We start from the raw sequence: 21,340 nt of genomic DNA on the forward strand, positions 1-21,340 counted from the left end.
TATATATAAATACCAGCTGGTAATGGGAAAAAAAAAAAAGAAAGGAATTGCTGCATAAACACGAATATCGAGAATTAAGCCGAGAATTTCCCTCTAGATATGCCCCTGGACGCCTATTATGCCTCTCGGGTTATTCCTGGGGCGCTAGCGTGCTCGAATCCTGTTTACCGTACATTTGTTGCGCCTTGTTTATTATGTACTGCCAAGACCGAGTGATGTCCTGTGAATATACAAAGCAGTTCGTCTCGGCTTGGGGCATGACAGTACCGAGTGAGATCACAGAGTATCACTCATGCCATGCCTACACAGGATTATAGGGGGTTAAAGAAAGCAGCACCTGACTCCCCGCGCGCCAGAGCCGAGCAGATTCACAGTAGCCAGGGAACCAAAGACGTCCAGAATCAAGATATATCCTTCAATTCATTACATCCGCTACGCACTAGCAAGCCAAGCCAAACCAAGTCAAGAAATCTGCGCTGCAACAAGTCCTCAAAGATCCATCGCATCGTCACGCCCACACATCCACAAGAAAGCGCTTACAACACAGAGAGAGAAAAGAAGAAGAGAACAAAAACAAAAAAACAAAAAAAACAATTTGCCATAACATAACATAACGATATCATACCACCCCCCCCCTGGGTCTGCATCGCGCTTAGACAGAAAACGGCACCCATCCCTCGACGAGTCCATCGTCTGTTACTTTATTAGTATCTGCCGCGGTTTGTAAAGGGGATAGATATAGAGCGCAATACATACCAACTTTCGTTATGACCGCCCACGCCGGTAGATGCGTCATGAGTTCTTCATAAGCGGGTATAGCACCCCTCTCGTTCACGTCGCTCCACAAGCATACGATACGTCCCTCCAACGTCCCCTTCCCACCCTTCCCACCCTTCTCATCCTTCTCCACCCCCTTCTCCCTAATCCCCCCACCCCACGACACCTCCACATCCCACCCCCGCCCCCACTCCCGGCTCCAAAGCCTCACCTGCCGCGACCCCATCTCCGGAATCGGGTTCCCCAGCCTCGGCGCCCTCTGTCCTGGCGCTCCACGGCCGTTCCGCACCTCTACGTCTGTGATGTTGCGGTTATCAAAGAAGAGCCTACACGCGCGCGTATTCGCGCCCTTGAGCGATACCAGCGCCTCGCCATCGCGCAGCTTCGTGACGCTGTGTTCGAGCCATGCGGCAGTCCCGTTACCGGCTGCGCCGGGTACCGTGGGCGCGACATTGGGTGCGGGGCCGCGCCAGGAGCAGCGCGTCTGTGTCTGGTAGCGGGCGTACTCTGTTTCGGGTGCGCAGTGGAGGCCGCCTGTGGCGGCGGAGGGGATGAAGTTTATTGCGCGCTCGACGAATGCGGGGTTTCCGATTACGTGGACGAGGTTCTCGCCGGTGCGGAGGTCGACGGACTGTTTGAAGAAGAGCTTTATGCGTGCGCTGGAGGAGAAGGGGAAGGCGGTGAGGTTGTAGAGGCCTGTTGCGACGAGGACGACGATGAGGGCGATGGTGACGTGGTGGGTGATGCGGTGGAGGAAGGGCGCGATGGGGAGGAGCAGGACGGTGGCGAAGACGGCGATGATCATGTAGGGCACTGCCGTGTTTCCGCCGTCGCAGCCGGTCTGCTCGAGCGCTGCGGTCAGGAGGAGGGAGATTTGGCCGGAGAAGATGATTTGCAGAGGGACCGCGAAGAGGAACTGTGGGATCCAGGTCCAGGTTGGGAGGTCTTTGCTCCAGCTCTCTTCGGACCCGTAGATGTCCTCGTCTTTCGGTGGCGGAATGCTGGAGCGGATGTGCCGGAAGCGGGCAGAGGTATCGATGGTGCTCCGGAAAAGGGGGGTTGTCTCGGTGGCAGGCGAGTCATCTCCGTCATGCGAAGCTCTCGGGGCCGATCCGGGGGTCGATGGGATCGCGTTCTCCGTGGAACTAATCGACAAGTGACCTGTTGTGTTGCTTGGTTCTTGTCCGTCTCTCCGTCGCAGTACACTCACTTCATAGAGGGAGATGCAGGAAGCCAGGAATGCTCCCAGGTAAAAAATGGGAACCCAATATCCGCTGGCCAAACCTACCCCAGACGAACTGCCATATGCCACCGCAATCATGCCTACGAACCAAAACATGAACATCTCGACGCAGGCATATCCTCGGGCAAGCGCGGTTGGCCTAATTGCATCCGCTCCTCGGAGTATCAGCCACGACACTGTCCACCAGACAGCCAACACAGTTGCCCATACAGAGTCTGAGGATGAGTATACAATCATCGGATTGACCTTATGGATTAACAAGGCAGCAATCATGGAAAGGCCACTTGCGAGCACAAGGGCGACTGGAAATCGGGAGACACCACGAATTGTAGGAAGTTTGCCGCGGTTTACATAGATTCCCCCAGCAACGACGCACGATGGAATGACGATCAGAACTATGGTCCAGATAAACAAGGTTTCCAGGTCGAATACTGCCATTTTCTGGCCAAAAACTATGTTATACCCGTGAGTTTAAAGTCAACGGAAGAAAATGAATAGGTACGTACGATCAAACCAAACACCTGGTTTGCCCTTTCCTGGGCCTCCATTCTGATCAAATTCACTGCTAGTATCATCAACCATTGCGCGTAGCGTGTAAAGAGAGCCCCCGAGCATATGCCAGATTGAACCTTTGCTAGCTGTAGAATGGTTAGCGGGAAAAGACCGGAGAGGAGGATCGTATGGTCTTACTATGCTTCATATCATCGTCGATGTTATGATAGCGACTCCGCGGTTTGTAAAAGGCCACATCAAGGCCTCTCATACCGAGATACCGGTGAAAGAATGAATTGTCTGTATCGCTCCTGATCGAAACAAACCAATAAGTTCCAAGTTGAAAGCCAATGCCTGATGGATTAACACGAACCGAACTAATCCGAGTTTCCACCCATCGTTGCTCATTGCTGTGCCAAAAGGCCTTTTCCCTTTCTGATAAAACCTTGTCACCGCAGAATCATTCGATCTAAATAGTGTAGCTCTTCCGCCGGCACCAGCGCCTTCTAGGTTCAAGAGCATATCTAGAAGGACGACGATCGGTCAGCGAAGAATACGGAAATATCAAAGACCACGACGTGCCAAGCGCCATGACAAAGACACAGAAGGAATACTCACGGGGGAGCCGTCCGAGAGGATGCGCGGCAAATGCATGTGCACCGTGCTGCATTATATTAACTTTGGAAATCAAGGATAGGACGTGAATCCACTAATTACCAAGCCATCTTCCTCTCCATTGTTAAACAATGCAATAAGTCCTCTCTGTAGCCTTTTTCCACCCTTCGCCTCTGAACGAGTGAACGATTTGACAATCTGAAGCACGGAGACAATGCCAACTCCGTCGTCAGTAGCGCCTGATTTCGAGGTTGTCTGTCAGCATGGGAGCTTGATTCTCGGAGGCGGTCGACTTGGGAACAAACCAGGCGCTGTGGAAACGCTGTCATAGTGGGCATTGACGAGAGCAGGCGAGAGCTCTGATGCTGGTCTTTCGCCGTGTATGTAAACCATGATGTTCGTTCCTTCAAAATACACCTATGCAAGCTATTAAAGAAGGTCGTAGGCGGCCTATGATGGATAGTTGGCTTACAGTACTGCCGAGCCTATCTTGGAAAAATGTAGCATTGCTTCCCTTCGTTGAGTCCGCACCGTCATTGATAAGCTCTACCGTGCCATGATAGCGATCCCCAAGCTGCACCAAATCACTCCCGTTGAAGCCTCCAGCACCGTTTTCCGAGAGAATTTGTTGAATTCTAGCTAGCAGGTATTCTCTAACGCCATCGTTTGATCTGCTGTTGTACGGGTGGTGGGTCCTTGTTAGAAACTCAAGATCCTTGAACGCCTCGTCAACACTGACACCCCAACGATCCAATTCACTACGTGATGCAACACCAGGAACTCGACGGTCGGTCCAGATCAATGCAGTGAAAAGGCTGAGATATGTGACCAGGGTGAAAAGTGTAACTGGTAGGGGACGGAAGCCTGTGGTTGACTTTGAGCTTATTGTCCTGCTCAAGTGGGTAAAGCGTGTAATCGTGCGCGTAGTGGTGGAATGGAGAGCTATTTTGGCACGTGCCGTCCACGAGGGGGAAGTTGATTCCATCTCGGTTTTCTGGAGGAGCAGACCGCGCTGAGACTGTCAAAGTTGCGATATTGAATGGCGGGGACTTGTACCTACATTGTATTGGTCTACACATACGTGCTGGGTTGTTTGCCAAGTGTCATCACGTGTCACGGTTCCAATCAGTACTAACAATGCCGACAATTCTATCGGTCATGTGACTTATTATTATGAGGTCTACGCAAGCGTGCACCAAATCTGACTGCCAGACTTCAAAATCAAACAGCTTAACGAATTATTAATGGATTGTAGTTGTTTTAGGATCATCAGGTCTTTCTATTCTAGTTAGAATAGTAAATATTAAATGGTTCACGAAAATCATATGGTTGGGGACGCCTGTAACCGGACCACTTTCGGGGGTCAACCTCAACTGCTAATGACTTTCCCCGACCACACCCTAGATTATTTTTCTCTCTATTAAGTGATAGCCCTGCTTCTTCTCTACAACCTAATAGAGCCAGATTAATTTTATCTTTTGTTGTGGTGGAGTTATTAATTTTCTAAAAGTTGGGTTTTTGGTGGGGAGCCAAACGAATGTCACTCCATAATTGCCTATTTGGGACAGAAACATTACCCGATTTGGACATGTCTGTCCCAATCAGGTAAACCTAGAGGGTCTGCGGTGCCAAACCTCAGTTTTGGCATATCTTGGCACTTAATCTCGGCCTAAAATCATTAAATAATTACCCGATTAAGAAATGATCTTCAGAAACCAATGTCACAAGTACTCCGGTTACAGGCGTTGTTGGCCGGCTGTTGTGTTCACTCTCTGTTTCTATTTTCTTCTCAACGACGATTCAAGACGAAAATACGTAGAATGAATAAAACTTTAATTAAGAAAACCGAGAACAAACAGGATGATGATATGTGATGAACAGGAAGATAGCAAGCTAGTTATAAGGTCATACCGCTGCGGACACCTTTACAAAGGGATTGTCCACTTTTACACATTCTGTGCTGACTAATGCGTAATAAATCCCTTAACGACAAATGTGCCCAACAGCGTCCCCAACCATAGGGTCAACATTACAACACACAAATCTACAAAAGAACATATAGAAAGATATTTTTAATCTCTTTTTGAAGCGTATACACAGTTCTATCTATCACAGAACTAAAAGTCAATGATTTTGTTAATATGGCACTGCTTGACGGTGGCTTTTGTATCCCGATATTTTGTGGGTGGAATGTTTTGGTTCTTTATGCCACACGAGTATATACGCTGGACCGACCGGCCAGCGCAAAGGCTGCACCTGTAATTACCTATTTCTCTATGTGAGTCAGCGTTGGTAACGACCGGGGGCCCTAACGATTTATCTTGGGTAGACGATTTTGATGGGACAGGGTCTTCGTCTATCAATTATCAATATTGCCAAGAAAGGCGGTTCTACTAGAAAAAATACAGACATTTCTCAAGTTTCCCATAACTTGATGATACGACCCCGACCAGGTCATTACCTTTTACGACTGATGGGTCCTCGACCCAGTCCTAATACTGACCGGTCGTGAGTACCTAGAGTATGTAGTACAAAGGCGGAATGACACGGATTTACGCATGTCCCCGCGCGACGTGCATGCAGATACCGCAAAAACTCGACAATAACGAGCGGGGCCAAGCTGGAATACTGTACTGTCACTGGTCAAAACCAGGAAATTTGCTTTTTCGGTGGTGATTGAGGCTCAACGCCCATTTGAGAAATACGGCCCTGCGGCCTCAGCCCGGCCCGGTTCGTACTCATATCTCAGCTTTGTTGTCACTGCGCATGGAATAAGCGGAGTCCCCCCCTTCTCAAGCTTACCTTCGACTACAACAAGCTCCAAGTTAATTTATATTATCTAAGAAACATTCACATATCATCGCATTATAGCAGGCCACAATGCCGTTCCTCTCAAAAGTTCAACGCCCCCGGTGGCTTTCCCGTAAAAAAAGTTCTGCTTCCATAATTGAATCAGACTCGGGAACGCCAGGTCCCGCTGCCAGGTAAATTTAGTCTTTTACCTCGGTTCCAGTACTCGCCTCGTCTAACATATGGTAGTTCTGAAGTTAGTAGGGAGCAGCGTCGTCATTCAAATATATCAATACGGAACTCTATTTCCAGGTAAAAATATTTCATCTCCGCTATAGCCCGAAGCTATAGCTTCTAACATAACCCACCTAGTAGTCAACTCCTCGCGGAGAGTACGGAAATACAAAGCTCTGTTAAGTAAATCAAATCAATTCCTTCTTCTGCTCGAAACCGCCGTGTCTAACGGGCATGCCAGTGTCATTGGGCCTTCAGATTCCATTGAGAGTCCCCCTGCGATTACACCGCCGGTTGTGAGTGACCCAGGTCGACCTTTGCCTCTCATAAAACTTGAACCTGCTCCAATAGAAGCTTTGAGGTATGGATTTTATTAATGATTAATGATACGTTAACGTGCTAATATATACGAAGGTCGGTAAAATCTACGCGAAATTGTCCAATACCCTCATCTACTCCCGATAGGAAAAGTATAGCCACTACTACTCCCGATAGGAAAAGGGTAGTCACTATTACTCCCGATAGAAATAGGGTAGCCACTACTACTCTCGATAGGAAAAGTGTAGCCACCACTACTCCCGATAGGAATAGAGTAGCCACTACTACTCCCGAGAGGAATAGGGTAGCCACTACTACTCCCGATAGGAATAGGGTAGCCACTACTACTATAGCTATTAAGTATGACTATGGGATTATGATATGAAGTAAAAGAGTACACTGACATCGTTACGTATCTAGGTCCTCAACCCTATGGAGCCAGGCCGTGGATAAGCTAGAAGAGGAAGATCGAAAGAGTATTTCTGGGTCTAGGGACAATATTAATCTAGTCGAAGGTTTCATTGGGGAGATAGAGAAGAAACAGGAGGAATGTGATAAAAAGAGGTGGTTTTATACTAACAGCAGGGGGAAAAATGTATTCTTACTTGACGGCCTTGTAACACAGCTCAATAAATATGCGAACATAGGCGATATTGCTCTTCAGCACCATCCTGATGTTGTTTCACTGGCGTGGTCAGGCTTCCGATTTCTTTTACAGGTGTGTTCAACGAATTTTAAGATCTTGATTATTGTACTAGTTCATTATCTTACTTGAGCCTTTAGGTTGGAACGGCCTACACAAAGGATATGCAGACCGCTTCGGAAAGCTTGGAATACCTGCTGCGCGTATTATTCTGCTGCGATATCTATGAAAAACTGTACTGTGAAACAGGTCTTCTTACAGTCCAGCCCCTTAATACGTCGCTTGTCGAACTATATGTTTCCATCCTGGAATATCTTTGCTATATCAAAAGATTCCTCAGCAAGGATACTGGAGGTTGGTCACCAACTGAGCCGTTTTGGTGAGATAAGAGATATACTGAAACATGTCTCTTCCTAAGAACGCGTACTCGCGAGTTTCGTCTCAGAGTTGAAGGGGCTGTTGAAGAACGTTCAACAGAAGGAAAGCACGGTATTATCATATGTCGACAAGGTCGAGAAAGAAGGTTTGTACAGAAATCGTTCTTCTAGATTGGTATGAAACGAGATTGTAACTCTTCATGATCTTTAGCATCGGCAATAGAACGAACTGGTATATATTGGACCATTGCCCCCTCAAGCTATTCACCCTATAGATTCTCTAACCAGCTTACTATTGGACAGAACGGAGGGAAGAAACGGAGAGGCTAAAAGAACAACTAGAAGACATAAAGAAACCCCTTGAAGAGATTGAAACCGCAGTAAAAATGGTGTACGAGGCAATTGAAAGCAAGTGACCAACTGATATCGTCCCGTTTGACGGTTCTTGTTGTGCTGACATGCGTAGCAACAGGGGATAGAAAATTGAATATTTTGCGCTGGCTATCCGACATCAAGTTTATTGATCATCACACTTTTTCAAGGGAGCGTCGTCAGGAGAAAACTGGCCAGTGGTTAGAGGAAAATGAAACTTACAAGGAGTGGAAGAATTCTAAATCTTCTTCACTTCTTTGGCTACGTGGGGACGGTTAGTTCAGCTATTTGCCCGTGACTCATGGCGTTCCTTTGCTGAAATGCAGTCATTTACCTCTTAGCCGGATACGGAAAAACTATTTTAATGTAAGGATAGTCAGTGAACCTTTTTTTCACATAGGATTTTAATTAACTCTTTGTACGTGTAGCTCCTACGTTATTGACGAATTACAAACTCAAGCTAAAAGCAATGAAAACATGTTAGCATACTTTTATTGCAATTACAAGGAAGATAACCGAAGGAGGCCAGAAACGGTTTTACGTACTCTCGTCAAACAGTTTTGTCTCAAAAGCCCCGGAGACCCGAATTTTGTCCCACTGCCTGTCTCCTCAATATATGTGCAACGGGAACGTGACGGTCATGCGTCCGGTGAGTTGCGGTGCCAGGAAAGCACTGATCTTATCATAAATCTATCGAGAATGTACCATCAAGTTACTATCATTGTCGATGCTCTGGACGAATGCTACAATGAAACACGACGCGAGTTGTTCTTATCCCTCAGGTCAATAGTAAAATCGGGGAGCAATGTGAAGGTGTTTTTGGCAAGCCGATTTGAGCAAGACATAGCTCTTATGTTTGAGGGCTATAAATGTCATTACATTCAAGCATCGGACAACACTCAGGATATCAATAATTATATTGATTTGCAGCTCAATTTACATTGTGATGCCCGGAGATATGGAGCAGAAAAGCTTCTGCTTGAAGGAAAAGTTAACGAGGCGCTAAAGGAAGAGATTCGCCACACCCTCAAAATAAAGGCCAACGGAATGTATGTATTTCTCCGTGATATAACTTGAGGAGTTGGCCGATCTGACATCAATAACTACAAGGTTCATGTGGGTGAACCTACAGATATTAGCTCTTTGCGAGGAGCCAACTCCCGGTCTTGTTCGAAAGGCCCTTGATCAATTGCCAAAAGATTTAAACGAAACATATGATCGGATCATAGAGAAGATCGAAGCAAAAGAAAGCTCTAATAACACCGCAAAACTTGTGTTAAAGTGGCTGCTCTATGCCCGAGAGCCATGCACAGTTAAAACTATTACACAAGCTCTTGCTGTGGGTGCTGGAGAGAATCCGTTTGATGAGGATGCGCTCGAGTTGACGCCGTCATACATAATTGATTGCTGCAAGAACCTTGTTGTGGAAGACAGCGGACTTGGAAAACTTCGCTTCGCACACTTCTCGGTACAGGAGTATTTGCTTAGAAACCCCAAGTTCAACAACGACCTCGGAAACCATTCACACATGGCAGAGATCTGCCTGAAAGCGCTTCTCAATCATCATCGAAAGCTCGAAACTCCATGTAAGGTGGAGAATCTCTTGGATTATGCAACGCAACATTGGGGAGTACACGCACAGTTATCAGGCTCTCCCCCCAAGACTAGTATTTTCTATAAACTATGCATGGGGATTTTAACGCCGTCGATAGCGTATGACGAATGGGTTTCTGAGGCCGTGAATTATGGCTTAGATTTCAAAAAATCAATGGATGGTTTTGTTTCTCCATCGTGGGTCGCATGTTATTACAGGCTTTGTGATTTCTCAAATATTACAATGGTCTCGAAGGAAATGTTAAACGAATTAAATACGGATGGTCAAACACCACTCTCTTCGGCAGCGGGGCAGGGTCACGACGAGGTGGTAGAACTGCTCCTGCGGGACAGTCGAGTGGACGTCAATCTGGCAGATGACAGGGGCCAAACACCACTCTCATGGGCAGCGGAGGGGGATCACGACAAGGTGGTAGAACTGCTTCTGCGGGATAGTCGTGTGGACGTCAATCGGGCAGATAACGGGGGCCAAACACCACTCTCATGGGCAGCGGAGAAGGGTTGCGACAAGGTTGTAGAACTGCTTCTGCGGGATAGTCGTGTGGACGTCAATATAGTGAGTAAATCGGGCCGAACACCACTCTCATGGGCAGCGGATATGGGTCACAACAAGGTGGTAGAACTGCTTCTGCGGGATAGTCATGTGGACGTCAATCGGGCAGATAACGGGGGCCAAACAGCACTCTCATGGGCGGCAGAGAAGGGTCACAATAGGGTGGTAGAACTCCTTCTGCGGGATAGCCGTGTGGACGTCAATCTGGTAGATGACCTTGGCCGAACACCATTCTCATGGGTAGCGAGGAGGGGTCACGGTAAGGTGATAGAACTGCTTCTTCGGGATAGTCGTGTGGACGTCGATCGGGCAGATGAAAGGGGCCAAACACCACTCTCATGGGCAGCGGAGGAGGGTCGCGACCAGGTGGTAGAACTGCTTCTGCGGGATAGTCGTGTGGACGTCAATCGGGCAGATAACAGGGGCCAAACACCACTCTCATGGGCAGTGTTGGAGGATTGCGACAAGGTGGTAGAACTGCTTCTGCGGGATAGTCGTGTGGACGTCAATATGGCGAGTACCTCGGGCCAAACACCACTCTCATGGGCAGCGGAGGTGGGTCACGACAAGGTGGTTGAACTGCTCCTGCGGGATAGTCGTGTGGACGTCAATCTAGCAGATCACAGGGGCCAAACAGCACTCTCATGGGCAGCGGAGAATGGTCACGACAAGGTGGTAGAACTGCTTCTGCGGGATAGTCATGTAGACGTCAATATAGCGAGCACCTCAGGCCAAACACCACTCTCATTGGCAGAGAGGCATGGTCACGACAAGGTGGTAGAACTACTATCATTAAAGGCTTCTAGTCGACCCACCAATAACATCAACGAGCAGAAGGGGGATAAGCTTGCACCACCATCCTCCGCAAGTACACCCGTGGAGTAGGTTCGAGAGGTGGGAGATTTATTTCTCAATCGAGCGTTCTGTTTTGAGAGGTATTAGGGATGTTGACTATATTTAGTATAAATATATGTGTGTGTGTGATTTGGTATAGTTAAGTTGATATTTTGGGGGGAAATGTATGGTGGAATAAATGCTGGCACGTGGTGGGATGAGACAACGGATAGTGGAGGAATATCGGGCAGTCATGAAAGGTATTTAAATTGACCCAGGAGGAAGAGTAGTCAAGAAGGTTTTCAGGATCGGACAAAGGAGTGAAAGAAAGAGCGCTGCCTGTATTTCAACAGGAGTATATGAACGTTTTTTTTATCTCAATCAGTTCAGTTATTCTTCGTCGATCCCATTATCTAAATTTAAAATGTATTCGAATTCAGCAACTTAAGCTCTATTAGCATATCATTTCTCTGGTTTGGAAACAACTATCAACATACATGTATGACCCCGCTCACCGCACCGACATGAGCTATCAAGCACAATGTCATATTCACGAACGTATTACACAGATGGCCTTAAACTCATATATCTTCCTCGCGCCCATCCCCTACGAGTAGTAAGATGCTCATCGCAGGGTCTAGAACATTATCTTCCCGACAAACGTCAATAAAAACCCCGAAACACTCCATTTCCTAAAACGGACCCCGCAATACGATATCGTACTCCGAATTAAGATATCCGAGTTAGAATAAATCTTAATCCTCATGCCCGAAGCTAAAGAAATCTTGTTTTTTGTATGTGAACTGAGCTCCGAGAGCCACTCCAACGTCGGGGAGCTCTCAATGCCGCTGCGAAAAAGATCTCACCAAAGATCGGAGGATAATTAGTAGCCACGACCGTCCGCCGATCGCTATATGTATATCCCTGTGCTACATAAAGTGATTATCACTCGGTCTTTAGGGTGAGCGATAAGGCCACAGATCGTCATGAGTGAAATAATACTCGAGGGCGTACTTATCATCTAACCCACCGTAAACGAAAACGACTCAGAGTCCCGTTATTTTCAGTTAATACTTTTCCCGCGTATTCACGAGCTGGATATAAGTGTGCTTACGAGATACAGCGGTACAGAAGGTGATAAGTATATCTAAAGGTATGACACATACATACGTATACACGCACGCCGCTGCCTTAGTTTTCCTGGAAAAAATGAGATGAGGATATACAGGCAAAAGCTAAGCAAACGGAGAGAAGTAGCGTATAACTCACGCATAATTCCCCACCCTTCTTCATGGTCTTGAAATAGGGCGCTCGGCACGTTTCATAGTTCTGGAAGATTCTCATCATTTCATTATAGTATTCGTCATCGGCGCATGACTCACTTTCCTATTAGTCATTCTATTACTCACACGTCCATGACTCATTGTATCTCTTTTGTACTACCTTTCATCAGTATAAATACGGGGCATTCCCCCTTAGCTAGCACAATCAACACGATCAATTACTTTACTTCTCCTACATACTTTCTCTACATGGTACTTCCACTAATATTCCATCCAGGAATTGCCCCCGAGCCGTTAAAACCATAGCGACACCACCACACCGTGCGAATAGTCGCCCCCACACGCTACCAGAACTCCACTCTAGTCCCGAGATACTGTTATGCCGCTCTATAACTACCACAACACCCATTATTCCCCTCAATAACTGCCCAGCGTTCCGGCCTTGTAGATTATACTCACAGTTTATCACTCGTGTCAATGATAAAACTACAGAAAATCGACTTCCGTCATGTGACGGACAGCGAAGATGGGTGCTGTTTTAGTGCCGAAAGCTAACTCTTGCATATGAATTGTGCCTGGAAGGACCTACGGCGTGAGGTAGAGAAACAGAGGTCTAAAAACGCGGTTCAAGTGGCTGACTCAGCCAATAGGACTCTTCCCGTACTTCTACTACAATCTTGCCATGCGCTGTATGAATAATATATGCCAAAAAATCCAAGAAAGGTGAAAGAAAGGTGAAGGACAGGGAAAAAGTAGTTCATGAATAATACTAAGGGAAAACAGAAACTAATTCTAGTAGCACAATAGCGAGGGTTTGCAAGTTTAGGTGTTTGCTGTTTGAACCGCTATGGGCTCTCAGCTTAGGAACGGGGTGAATTAAAAATGTATAGCAGGTAATTGAGCACCAACCAGAACCGGACTCAGAATTAGAATAATAATAAGAGCGGGCCGGGTCTAACGAGAGTTAACACAGGTAAGGCGCGCCGTTGAAGCCACTATTTTAGATCTTTCGAGCTTTCATTTAGGCTTTAGAAATAGTGTTTCAATTAAAAGGTCATAAGGGCCTAGGTGGTTTGATTTTCAGACTGTGCTGTGTATCATGTGCATCATCGACTGAGTCTGATGTAATCATTCTTCAAAGGTTCTCGGCCAACAAACCTCCTCCGGAGAATGCCCAGATGCCCAAGTGTCCGAGTGAGTAGATCAGTCAAATGCTAACAAAGCTTAAAAAAAGACATAATTAAATGGGCTACCTCATAGGTAGAAATAGTCTGGTTCAAAGTTTCTGTAATCTCAGGCACCGGCGCCGCATCCGAAGGCCGAGTGCAGAGTCTAGCTCTCTATAAATCACCGGAATGTATGCGATACATTACAGCGTGTTCTTCATTTTACTACATGTACCCTATTACGACTGTACTGGCTTCTAAATTTGTTCTAAATTTGATCGATTCAGATGAGTCGAGTGATGTTTCATGTCTTGGTAATTAACTTTTGAGGCAAAGGAATTGGTAAAGTCCAATTGCAACCCACTAAGCTTTGTCCTCAAGAGATAGCGTCGTACCTGCGGTGAAATCGCTATTCCTTGAGCTATGTTGGACTGATATTACCGCATTGATGATATTACTGGGGCCCATTATATACAGCCACTCTGCAAAAGTGTTCGTGATTCCGATTTCAGAGTGAGACATTTCTCCATATGTAACCGCGGTGGACCATCAAGAACACCCCAGAAGAAGACTTTCTCAGTGACCAATGGCGCCCAAATTAATGAAGAATAAGTTCAACTACCTATTTTCTTTTTATATATAGTCACGAACTATATTATATATTTTTCGTTGTTTCGAATCTCAACTTTAATAACATCAGTATTACGGGTGCGCCACACTGCACACTGACATTAAAACTATATCACGAACACTTTTGCTGAGTGGCTGTAAATACCGGAATAGGAGCTATATGTATGTAGTTTAAAGCCGGGACAATTTAATTCGTATGAGTATACCTTTATGCTACCGATAGTTAAATAAATTAATTTCTAATATGACATATCACCTTGGTGCGAGTGCTATAATAATAAAGACCCACTGAAGATTAGACAAATACCAGGTTTTACAACGTCTTACTACTTGTCGGCTGATACAGAGGATTCGCGAATTCGATGATTATGATTTTTTTTTCGTACTGGGTGTGCAGAAGGCGTAATGGGTATATGTGCTTATCCGCCAAAGCGGGATCCGGATACATACACAATCGTATACATCAAAATAAACCTTAGCTAAGTGGGTTGTATCTCAAGTACTTGTATTCATTGTAACCTACTACATCGCAATACAAAAACACCACGCTCGGGATAACAACCTCCCCCCCCCCTAGAGTCTGCCGTTCAATAAATCCGACCAATGAAACCATTCCTAACAATACTAAGAAATACATGGGTTTAAGCGGCATGCTCGTGATCCTTCTAGTCCGACATGCTCATGTAGTCCATGCGCCATCTGAACCTGTCCATGTCGCCGTCGTCGTGCGGTACTGCGGCTACGTTCATGAATATCCTTGGCAGCGGGACCGCACCCCCAATTGCGGCAGACATACCAGGCTCTGCCACACTCTGTAGCCTACCGTGCACAATCGGTGGGAACCTATCATCAATGCCAACGCATATCAGCAGTTATTTCTAGAAAGCCAACAGAGTCGTGTGCACATAAACTAACCTTGGCTGCATAATGGCATCTTCAATGGTCCACATCTGCTCTGGTCTTGGTGGCGATTCCAGTGGCCTCACAAGAATGTTTATTACATCAGAGTCGGAATTGGAATCGAGAGTAAGGCACTTCTCCTCGCTATTGTCGTCCTTGAGAGTAATGACGATAGCGTCACCATTGTTGGTGTGTGCAGGGCGAATTTTCCATTCCCTTTCCTGCCCGAGCCCTACTACTGCATTATCGTTGAACTGGGTGAGAAAGTTTCCCTCTCCCTGTATAATTCTTGCGGTTCCAGCTGGTGCGGACATGGTTGCGGTGATATGGGGTGATTGAGGGAAAAAGATAATATTCGGTGATAGAGTGTTAAGAGGCAGTGCGTAGAGTGTGATGAGACCAATGAGGGAGATGCGAGAAACCGTGGGCAGGAGGGGATTGATATAGGATTCCTGGAAGCTCCCGAGTGAGAGGCTATGAAGAGCAGGTGGCTTGGCATTACGAGTGGTCGCACAAAGGCGATCATTATGTACTCTACTAGAGTATATGCATAGATCTTCATCCGTGCGTCGTTGATCGCCGCCCTGCAGAACAATGTGTCTGAGCTCAGCTCCGAGAGTTTTAACAATGCGGGGCCGATCATATCTACGTATCGTACGCGTACGATCGAACGACCACGGAGTGAGTGTGCTCGAATCGAAACTACCATTGTCATTGACACTGTCAAGGAGCGAGATTGAGCATGCAAGATTTCACCCTGGCCTCCGGTGCTCTAACGTCATCCGAAGCGAAAGAAATTCGCATCAGATGCCGCTAGCTAGAAAACACCCAGTCCGGGGATCTCGGTGCACTTCTCGGAGCGGCAAAAGAGAGGCGAGGAAAATCGGGAGGTCTCTTTAATCCATGTTGACTTGATGACTTCAACCATGTAGCTTCCGACGACGAAAACCTTGTTTCCCCATAATCACTCAACGTGCGGATTACCAGAGTATGCAGTACCATTTCCGAGCATCCTCTGCATGTTGATTCCATTCATACGCGACGTCCGTGCACTTAGGATTAAGCTTGGATGAGGCCACGATTCAAAGGAATAATCGTGGCTGCATGCATGGCATTTGGCCTCAATCTATGAACCCATGAAAATCGTTTTCAGCTGTGTGTGATCAACCGACGGCATGAGGAAGTTGGCCATTGTAATATTGAGACCCATGTAACATTCTCTAGCTAGAATAGTTCTTCACCATTGACTACCCTGGATACTCGTGGACCAACTGCATGTAGCTATGAGTAGAAGTCACCAGATCAGATGCTAGGCATGGCAGCTCGAGGAGCTGATAGTCGCATGGTTCAGGTTGAGCTAAAGATTTTGTGCAGGATGTGAAGCGATGGTTGAAAATCAAGGAATGTTCCTGATAGTCAGATAGGTATCTCCCACGTCGGGCATTGAGGGGCCTCTAACCACTATTAGCGTCCCAGTAAATTTCTTGATATATAGAGGAATGGAATGCATGCAGGAAAAGAAGACTTAGCCGACATAGGCGGGCAAATCGCCCATGGTGATACCAACATATCATTACCGCTGCGCAGATCGAGTACGGTGCAGCCAACACTTGTAGATATTGTGATTAGAACTATAATTCCCTCAATGCACTGAGGTTGATCTAGATTGAAAGGGCGCAGGGCTATGATAGTGCTTGTTTTAATTTTCGAAATGGCACGGAAATGATCGGCATAATTGGCTGCAGGAGGGTCAATGGAGGATATTGATACTGAGCCATGGCTACCTGGCACTGTAGGTATCCTGATTTGAAGATTGGTACATGCTCGCTTGTCTCTCATGGTATTGGAATGCAAGTACGCGTTTATATCTACTTCAGACAGAATATTGTTATGCTACTAGCCCATTTCATCAGCTTCATCAGCTTCGATCGCTCACACTAGAATTCCTCTCTGTACTGGGTAGCTAGTGTTAATAATCATAGAGTGCATCTTAGAGGCAAGTACATGTATGGACGCTACTGATCAAGAGTATCGCAAAAGCTGGAGCGTTGCACCCGGGTGTTAAATAAGCTCCTGGTAAGTTTCTCTCACCAAAAACTGAAGGATTCGCCACGGCCCGAGCAATAATTGGCGCTTTTTACATACCAGGATCTTCTCTAGCGCCCGGTCTTTACGCTCCAAATCTTGCGGTAGGTATACCTACGTAATGTAAAAAAAGAAGGAAAAGGCGAATTGCGCTGAAGGGATTCCTCCGAGCGTGGTAATGATGTAGGGTATTGGTGATTGCTTACATGTATGCATCCCAGGGTACTCTAGAGTAGAGGGCCTAGGTGCACTAGTGTATAATTCGCGACATTCTTACATGCACCGAGTACCCTCGAGATCTTTCGGGCCCTGAAAGTCCCATAGTCTACATAAATTAAAGTTACCAACGACCGACTAGCTAGGATCCGCGTGAACATAAACAGAAGACAACTTAGAACAGGCATGCAAGATAATTGGACGCCGCTGGAGTAAATTCTGTTATCGGATCATGATGGATGGGAATGATATTCAGTGTGTTACAAGTAAGCCAAGAAAGAAAAAGAATAGGCCGTAGCCAATCTAACTAAGAAACAGGACAACGAGACAAAGGACAGCAAGACAGCAAGACAGGACCACGAACCCTTCACAGCCAACCCGCCCATGAGCAGCCAACGTTCAACAAATTCATGTACCTCGATGCATGTAGATGTAAGCAGCTAGATCAGCACCAGGAAAGAGACAATTGAAGGACGAATGTACTCTATATACGTTTGCAATTTGGTATGTTTAAACCTGGATCTCAAGTCAGGTCGCCAAATGATCGTCTTTTAGCTTGAGGTCTCAAATCATGGTTAACTCTAGGCTAGCGCTAACGTATATCCAGAGATGATTTACATCGGCAGTTGGCAAACCCTTCTCGTAAATCTTTTGACTGGCATGTTTGATTTCGCAAGCAGCAGTCTAGAGTAGTCCAGCCCAAAACGCCTTTAGAACGTACTACATTAGTAATGGACACGTTTAGTAAGGAATACTCCTCCAATCTCTATTATCGCGACAACCTTCCCGACGACCTTCACGATTAGTTTCGCTGGAAAGTTTCCTAGTGTTACATATACATATAATAATAAAAAAAAAACCCGCTCGGCATTAATAATTTAAAAAACAAAACAAAAAGAGCAAAAAGTTCACAACACTGCCTAAGCCTCGGTTGCTACGTCTTTCTACGTCCGGAGGGGGGGTTGAACGCGCACGAGTTCGGTACAGAGGGTGAGCTCTATACCGCTGGGCCACGTGCAACCCACGTTCACATTGATTCCTTTAGTGTCTTTACCTGTATGGGGGGCTCGTAAATACTAGCAAAGTCACTTATTATATTGGTCACGTGGAGAGTGGTGAGAGTGCAAAGGATAGCGGATCTTGGTCTTGCCACCCCTCTACCTTGACCACCTCCAACTCCAAAAGCATGTGAGCAATATAATATGCAACATTGCTAATATATACCATATCATCCTACAACCCCCCGAAGACTTCGCGCTCTTCCGACGACTTTGCGAGGACTTCCCCCGGCCTCCTGACACCACGACGAAGATCTTACAGGGACGTCATCTTCAACCTCATTCTTTTATTGCATGCAGCAGCTTCATCTCCAAACGAGTGCGTACTTTTCGTGATGACAATATAGGCAAGCGTGTCAGTAAGATTAATATTACCGATTGGTTCTTTCAGAGTGAACACAACGCCCAGTTAATTAATCGGTATCCTCGCTTCCAGCTCTTCGAAGCTTAAAGGTAATACATTAAAATGCGCTGGTGGAGTCTGCAGCTGGGATACGTACAAAGTCATCTTCTTGGGCTGTAATTCTGGTGGACTTCTCTAGAAGTGTTATCACTATTGCAGCAAAGCAGCTAAGAATACTTGTAATCATCTGGCTGTATATTTGCTTTCTCCCCACAACATCTTCCTTGTGAATACCAATAATCCAGACCAAAATTAAAATCGCCAGGTTTCAATGTTAACAGAAAAAGGCCTCTGTGAAAAGGTTGGTTCTTGACTTACTTCGGTCTTAATGCCGGTGGCGAGATAAATATATATAGTGAAAAAATACTAATCACTTCGATCTTAAGAATTTATGATTATAATTGATGATGATGCATACAAGAGCAGGCATCATGCCCGATAAATCTATGGCGCCAAGACGACTCACAGCTAGAATAAAAACAAAAACCCTGCTTGCACTTGATACATGTCTTATTTCTTCTTATGTTACGATTACGTGCATCTTCGAGCTTCTCAATCCAAATCTGTTGCGCCAGCCTTGAGAACATTTCCTCAGTCGTCGCAGGGCTGTGATGAGTCGCTGCAGGCTGTGATAACCCTAACCCTGTACCAAGGCTCACACCCATCCACTTAGAGACAACCGCCCAACGCGACAACTCACCAGAAAGCATCATCTTTTTGTGTACGAGAAACCATGAAGTCCTATCGACATTCCCTATCGAACATAAAAGAAGTTTATCTGATTTGGCGGAAACTAACCTTTTATATCCGGCCTTTTTAGCTAGCTTCAGCATCAATTGTAATGGCGGAAGTTGAGATTATCGAGATAGAGGGCACAGGTCGAATGTGGAATTACCTCCCTACACACCTTTCCTGTGTTCATCTTCCTCTCTCTTGCGGCTCCCTGGGTCCTCTTGCTTGTGGAAAAACTTGCTTGGTCAAATCTGTATCCTGGCTGATAATCCTACAACCTGACTCCTGGGCTAGACCAGGTTAAGGACACGCCTTCTGAATTCTTCAAGACTTCCGCCTAGCTGCTAATTCAAAGATTTCCAAAGGGTATATCCTTTCAAATTCTTTGTGACTGAATACACAGAGCTCGAAAAAACTAATCTGTTTGGATACCGAAAAGGGCTTGACGGCCCCGAAATAGACAAAAGCTAGAATGAAGGCAATTCGGTCGTGGTATAAGATGTCAGTAAAGCACCACGAAACCTCGGCAGTAATGAACAAGGCCGGTCTGATATACCTCCTGTACTAGCTCTTACTGGTTAAGACCACAGAAACTTACACTTTTGGCCGTTGTGAACAAGGCGCACCGCCCACCCCCCACCCTATCCACTAAGAACTTCAACTTCAACTTGTAATGTTCACGCTCGTCCGGTCTCAGCCAGGCCTGGTTCGTTATTTGCGGTATATACGTACCGATTATTATTATAGGCAAGGAGACTGATGGGTTAGGCTGGGCTGACATTTAGCCGTTGGAGTTGAGGATATATCTTGGTATTTGAGATAGACGTCGCTGTAGTATGGAAAGAATAGGTTAGACCTCGCCTCTTGTCAACAGTCATCGTCAACAACACAAATGACCATAAACGCTCAGCGAATGTACTTCAACAGAAGTAGAAGTAAGGCCGGAGGCCTCAATTACAGAACGGTCCTGAAATCTCTAACCTTATAGTTGATTATTAAACTGAAATAACCCGCCTTACAGGCTACCCACGGGCCCCGGAGCTTCTAACCCGGTCGACCCGGGGGAGCTGTTAGGGTTGTCGAGCTCAATTCACACATTCCGTATAGATAGTGTGAGTCACAATCATAAAAAGGTCACTAGAGATAACTTTACTAGATACAAATACATCTACTACATGATATGTGTGTCTATAGGATATACTGACCTTTTAATAGATCTAATTATAATTTTACGCTTAGTCTCGGCTTTTGTATCATTTGGAAAGCAGTGGTATTTCCCTGGGGCACGATACCGCGCGGCGCACTAATTCCTCTTCATAAGTACCAATACCCCAACACACCTCTCGATACCATAGACCACCAAGCCACAACACTGCACCCACCCGCCCACCTCTTATCACCCCCCATCACTCGATCATTACCCATCACTCGCTCATACTGTGTCACTCGCTCATGGTTCATCACTCGTTCCCGCTGTTCATGCGATGGAGAGCCTGTCGTTCTAGAGTAGGAGCGCGGTATAGAGAATAGACCCTAGACACGTCTCGGTAAGAGCGTCAACTGTGGTAGACACTGTAGGAGATGGACTACACGGTTAGAGGACGGTATATGTAGAAGCGCGGTGGCATTGTAACTATACAGGACCCCTAAATAAACCCAGCCTGCACAAAAGGACTCGACACATCAACGCCAGCACCGCAAAAGCTTAGACCCCCCCAAAATAAATTCATGAACGATAAATCCTGCACGACACACATGAGATGCATCCTGCGAGACCTGCAGATGTAGTAGTGCTTTCTCGCTCTTTCGTCGCGGCGTCGCGGTGTTGGGGTGTTGGGGTGTTGACAATGTTGAGAACATTGAGAACATTAATAAGCTCGACACACCGCGGTCAGTATACGATTAGAGCCTAGGGGCTATACTATATAGAACACAAATACGAATGCATGGATGCATGGATATTGGATTCAAGGAATATATGAAGAGGATCTATCACAACAGCCAT

At 46.2% G+C, this 21,340-nt stretch overlaps 3 protein-coding genes across 3 annotated transcripts; 1 reads left to right on the forward strand and 2 right to left on the reverse strand.

Annotated features, from left to right (window-relative positions):
- Positions 1 to 652: 652 nt before the first annotated feature.
- Positions 653 to 4,112, reverse strand: LAJ45_10576 (uncharacterized protein; the record flags this gene model as incomplete). The annotated part of the gene is made up of 11 exons (XM_046120099.1): positions 653 to 693; positions 757 to 1,938; positions 2,066 to 2,159; positions 2,231 to 2,472; positions 2,527 to 2,658; positions 2,711 to 2,823; positions 2,886 to 3,036; positions 3,131 to 3,176; positions 3,230 to 3,366; positions 3,433 to 3,544; positions 3,600 to 4,112. 11 exons carry the CDS (start codon positions 4,110 to 4,112, stop codon positions 653 to 655), a joined length of 2,763 nt encoding a protein of 920 aa, XP_045966758.1.
- Positions 4,113 to 6,007: 1,895 nt separating this feature from the next.
- LAJ45_10577 (uncharacterized protein) lies at positions 6,008 to 10,913 on the forward strand (the record flags this gene model as incomplete). Its single annotated transcript, XM_046120100.1, has 14 exons — positions 6,008 to 6,111; positions 6,167 to 6,229; positions 6,290 to 6,334; positions 6,393 to 6,512; positions 6,566 to 6,829; positions 6,890 to 7,187; positions 7,253 to 7,466; positions 7,531 to 7,635; positions 7,701 to 7,721; positions 7,793 to 7,897; positions 7,962 to 8,135; positions 8,203 to 8,227; positions 8,290 to 8,910; positions 8,972 to 10,913. The coding sequence occupies 14 exons, from the start codon at positions 6,008 to 6,010 to the stop codon at positions 10,911 to 10,913; spliced, it is 4,101 nt and encodes a 1,366-aa protein (XP_045966759.1).
- Positions 10,914 to 14,606: 3,693 nt separating this feature from the next.
- Positions 14,607 to 15,155, reverse strand: LAJ45_10578 (uncharacterized protein; the record flags this gene model as incomplete). Its single annotated transcript, XM_046120101.1, has 3 exons — positions 14,607 to 14,680; positions 14,738 to 14,784; positions 14,857 to 15,155. The coding sequence occupies 3 exons, from the start codon at positions 15,153 to 15,155 to the stop codon at positions 14,607 to 14,609; spliced, it is 420 nt and encodes a 139-aa protein (XP_045966760.1).
- Between the last annotated feature and the right edge of the window lie 6,185 nt (positions 15,156 to 21,340).

Source organism: Morchella importuna, assembly GCF_003444635.1.
Source record: "Morchella importuna strain M04M26 chromosome Unknown Morimp01GS047, whole genome shotgun sequence".
NCBI lineage: Eukaryota > Fungi > Ascomycota > Pezizomycetes > Pezizales > Morchellaceae > Morchella > Morchella importuna.